We start from the raw sequence: 5,477 nt of genomic DNA on the forward strand, positions 1-5,477 counted from the left end.
AGAGCATCACTCCCCCTGGGCTACAGAGGAAGGCTGGTGCTGGGGTTGGGGTTGGGAATAGGAATGGAGCTCAGGTTGGAGCTGGGACTGGGGCTGGGACCTGAGCTGAACATTTTCTAGGTCATATCAGCATTTCTTCCCACCTCTGGCTAAGGACTGGGTGGAAAGACTGGATACATCACCATAAAAAGGAACACTAGGTCAGGGGTTGAGAGAGAAAGTATGGCTGTGTATGGAGAACTGGGCCCTCAAGCCAAGAGACAGGGACATAAATAGGAATTGCAAAATAATGGTTAAAAGTCTCCTTGAGTCGACAGAGGTCTTGATTTTATTACTGCCATGACCACAGGGTTGAATCACCCCCGACTCTGTCATCACAAAACACAGAAATGAAAGAATGATTAATCTAATCAAATAATGCTTAATTATCATCGCCACAAAAATGCAGAGAAAAATCCAGTTTTATGGAAATGAGGAAATGAAGCATGAAGGAGGAGAAGATGGGCAAAATCAAATAAATAAGTCTGTCTGAGATACAGGTCAGCTGATTCTAACGCTAGTAACCATCACACTGTAAACAATTAACCAAACGCAATGCTGTCTTTACGCTTTGGCTAATTATCTGTGCATTAAGACATTGTGAATGTGTTATTCTGGATAAATGCACGTCATGGTTCACCTCAGTCATACTACAGTAAATAGATCCCAAAGGGAACACCACTGGAGTAAAAAACAGCTTCGTCGTCACATAAAAGACTGCTTAAGGGCCTTTTCTTGGGTAAGAAGGCGGTGGTCCACACACATGAATAATTCAATTAGATGTTGATTTAAGCTACAAGGAGCAGGAAAGGTGACAGTGTTTGTCACGCTCTGTAAACCCACCTGGCAGGAGGAAAGATGGGATGGAGAAGAAGGAGAGTGAGAGAGATAGAGAGAGATAAAGAGAGAAAAGGAGAGAGCGATGGGATGGGACAGTGAGAGAAAGACAGACAGACAGAAAGGGAAGGTAGAGGATGACAATAAAGACAGGGACAAGAGAGTGGGGGGGAGACAGACACCCAAAAGACAAGAGGGTACAGATGCAAGGTTAGGGTTATGCTGTGGTGGACAATGGGGATCTGGTTTCCCATTGACGAATACTTGATTAAAGATGGCCAGTGAAGGGGGGGGGGGGGGTAGTTGGTCCTTGGGGAGCTAGTAGAGGCTTGCTGGGGCCGGGAAGTGGGTCAGCCGCTTGGCAGGGCAGGCTGGCTTGTTAGTGCTAACTGGGTGTAAACAGTAGCACAGGGCGACCTGGGACAAGGTGCTGTTACATTGCACAGTGCCTCTCTGCCTGAAGCCCCCTGGCTGTAACTGGCAACAATGACAATTACACAGGCTAATTAACAGACTCCATGGCACAGAAGCCACTCAAACCCAACGATGGCTGAGGAAAGGAGAAAGGGAGAGAGAGAGAAAGGAAGACAGACAGGAAATACAAGGCACCATTTGTTTCATTGATTCATTTATCTTTCTGCTGTGTTTTTTCGTCATTACGGTTAGCAGCTAACATTTGAGAGGAATCCCTCCATCGTTGCACGGTTTCGTGGTTCTGGGGATGGTTAATGATGATTTGTCTCAGGACAGGGGAGAGAGGGGAGCCCGGGGCTCGGCTGCGACGGGGTGTATTTGGGGGGGTTTGTGAGTCTCAGGACGCCCCCCCCCCCACTGCAGCTCAGAGCCCCCAGTTTAAACAACTCAGCGCTCATCAACAAGGCTAATTAGCTTCTAATGGTCAAAATAGTCAGAGACTGAAAATAAACATCCCCTAAATAGAATCTCATGAAATGATACTGCTGTGATCCATTTGGACTAAAATCAAGAACACTTATTTCCATCTTAAATATTTACACTGCGATAACAATGATTTATTTGACATACTTTATATCTGGTCTCATACAAGATAAACAGTTACTTTTTTCATTATGATCCTAACACGATCGACTGTTACCGTTATACTGCGTCATGACATTTCCATTCATAGACTGGTAGTAAATGTATCGTCCATCATATCTAAGAACTAGGAATGTACATGACATCCCCTGAAAGTCCCTATCTGTATACCTCCCCAATGTTGACGACATCTATCTTTTGTCTTTGATATTTACTTATTTTTCTTCTTGCTTTTCTCTTCTTTCCCTGTCTTCTTCCCACTGCCCTGCTTGTCTTTGTCCTTGCCCGACTCTCCCTCCTCCTCGATGGCCTTGGCTGCCCGTGCCCTCTTCTTACCCAAAGGTGTCTTGCCGTACCACATCTGGAAACACATTCACAGCCATCAATCCACAGTCTGAGAAAATATAACCTGTTATACAGTGGCATTTCCTTCCTAACTGTAGGAACACAGCACCCTCATGTGGTGGTTGTTGGAGCATGACTCTCAAATGTATATATGGAGTTCATCGGATAATACTGAATTGATATCTGATTATAGTACTGAATTGATATCTGATTATAATACTGAATTGATATCTGATTATAACACTGAATTAATATCTGATTATAGTACTGAATTGATATCTGATTATAATACTGAATTGATATCTGATTATAGTACCGAATTGATATCTGATTATAATACTGAATTGATATCTGATTATAGTACTGAATTGATATCTGATTATAATACTGAATTGATATCTGATTATAGTACTGAATTGATATCTGATTATAATACTGAATTGATATCTGATTATAGTACTGAATTGATATCTGATTATAATACTGAATTGATATCTGATTATAGTACTGAATTGATATCTGATTATAATACTGAATTGATATCTGATTATAGTACTGAATTGATATCTGATTATAATACTGAATTGATATCTGATTATAGTACTGAATTGATATCTGATTATAATACTGAATTGATATCTGATTATAATACTGAATTGATATCTGATTATAGTACTGAATTGATATCTGATTATAATACTGAATTGATATCTGATTATAGTACTGAATTGATATCTGATTATAATACTGAATTGATATCTGATTATAGTACTGAATTGATATCTGATTATAATACTGAATTGATATCTGATTATAGTACTGAATTGATATCTGATTATAATACTGGTTAGGCAGGAGAAACCAACAGACGGACGCCACTGCGTCAGAACCTCCAGCCAATTGGCAAAAGTGCAAAAACACGCAAACAGTCGCAATAATATTGTTCAAACAAATAAACATACCTCGTGAATATAAAACACGGAAAAAACGAACACCAGTCTAGCGCGTCAAAATTGACACGTAACACAAAACAATTTCACACAAAGACATGAGGGGGAACAGAGGAATAAATACATGTAGTGTGATTGGGGAATGAAAACCAGGTGTGCAGTGAACAAGACAAAACAAATGGATAAATGAAAAATGGAGCGGCGATGGCTAGAAAGCCGGTGACGTCGACCGCTGAACGCCGCCTGAACAAGGAGAGGAGCCGACTTCGACGGAAGTCGTGACAATCTGATTATAAAACTGAATTGCTATGTGATTATAGTGCTGAATTGATATCTGATTATAATACTGAATTGATATCTAATTATAATACTGAACTGATATCTGATTATAAAACTGAATTGCTATCTGATTATAGTGCTGAATTGATATCTGATTATAATACTGAATTGATATCTAATTATAATACTGAACTGATATCTGATTATAAAACTGAATTGCTATCTGATTATAGTGCTGAATTGATATCTGATTATAATACTGAATTCATATCTGATTATAGTACTGAATTGATATCTGATTATAATACTGAATTGATATCTAATTATAATACTGAATTGATATCTTATTATAAAACTGAATTGCTATCTGATTATAGTGCTGAATTGATATCTGATTATATTACTGAATTGATATCTGATTATAATACTGATTTGATATCTGAGTATAATACTGAATTAATATCTGATTATAGCACTGAATATATATCCAATTATAATACTGAATTGATATCTAATTATAATACTGAATTGATATCCAATTATAATACTGAATTGATATCTGATTATAAAACTGAATTGCTATCTGATTATAGTGCTGAATTGATATCTGATTATAATACTGAATTGATATCTGATTATAATACTGATTTGATATCTGAGTATAATACTGAATTAATATCTGATTATAGTACTGAATTGATATCCAATTATAATACTGAATTGATATCTAATTATAATACGGAATTGATATCCAATTATAATACTGAATTGATATCTGATTATAATACTGAATTGATATCTGATTATAATACTGATTTGATATCTGATTATAATACTGAAATGATATCTGATTATAATTCTGAATTCATAATAAAATAATGATAATAGTAATAATACTAAATTCATATCTGATTATGATAATAGATGTACACCAATCAGCACAATAAAGGCAAAAACATGAGATACAGAGGACCATTTGAACCGTTATAACGGCAAAACAACCCCTTCCTTCCTCCTACATAGGAGCTTTCCAATTGTCACCTCTGATTTCTGTGGGAGTAAGGCTATACTGAGCACTTTGGTGATAAACATATGTAAGAAAGCTTTATGCAAATCAAAGGTCATTAATTGATTGATGCTACTGAACCTTAAAGGCCTCCTCTTCCTCTTTGTAGACGGGGTCCTGTCTGGCCAGTGGAGGGATGAACTCTTCAGTGGTCTGGTAGTCTGCTGGGCCAGCCTGCGAGGGATCAGCACCTGCATCACAGCCTGCAGGATGTGGCCCTGGGTGTAGCAGTCTGTCACCTTGGCCAGGGAGCTCAGGTCCAGGCTGGGGGTGAGGCGAGCACCGCCGCCACATAGCAGCTCCCTCCACAGCACTGGAGGACATAGCACAGACAGGGATAGAAAGGTTAGAGTTCAAACCAGAAGTCGGCAATGAAAACAACATTTTATTTGAAAAGATGCATGATTACTGGTGGGCCTACCATATTCCTTCCACCAGTATTGTTCATGCCAACTCATTTCTGGTGGATTTAGAATCTGTGGAGGTTTCATTCCCTATCTGTCCATAGCTATCAGGTTGGCCTAGATATAGACCACTACAGACCACTATAAACCACTATAGACCACTATAAACCACTATAGACCACCATAAACCACTATAGACCACTAAAAACCACTATAAACCACTATAGACAACTATAAACCACTATAGACCACTTAAAACCAATATAGACCACTATAAACAACATAGACCAATACAAACCACTATAAACCAATATAGACCAATACAGACCACTATAGACCACTATAAACCACTATAGACCGATATAGACCACTATAAACTAATATAGACCACTATAAACCAATATAGACCAATACAGACCACTATAAACCACTATAGACCACTATAGACCAATATAGACCACTATAGACCACTATAAACCAATATAGACCACTATAAACCAA

At 38.2% G+C, this 5,477-nt stretch overlaps 1 protein-coding gene across 1 annotated transcript in view; it reads right to left on the reverse strand.

Moving 5' to 3' along the window:
- Window positions 1-305: 305 nt before the first annotated feature.
- The window catches only part of LOC106590460 (dynein regulatory complex protein 11), an 11,087-nt gene continuing 5,915 nt past the window's right edge, over window positions 306-5,477 (reverse strand). The window contains exons 3-4 of the mRNA XM_014181519.2: window positions 4,654-4,885; window positions 306-2,293 (exon numbers count right to left, since the gene is read on the reverse strand). Of these exons, the coding sequence (XP_014036994.1) occupies window positions 2,092-2,293; window positions 4,654-4,885 (434 nt within the window). The 3' untranslated portion in view covers window positions 306-2,091. The remainder of the gene's footprint in view (window positions 2,294-4,653; window positions 4,886-5,477) is intronic.

The sequence above is a fragment of the Salmo salar genome, chromosome ssa16 (genome assembly GCF_905237065.1).
Source record: "Salmo salar chromosome ssa16, Ssal_v3.1, whole genome shotgun sequence".
Classification (NCBI taxonomy): domain Eukaryota; kingdom Metazoa; phylum Chordata; class Actinopteri; order Salmoniformes; family Salmonidae; genus Salmo; species Salmo salar.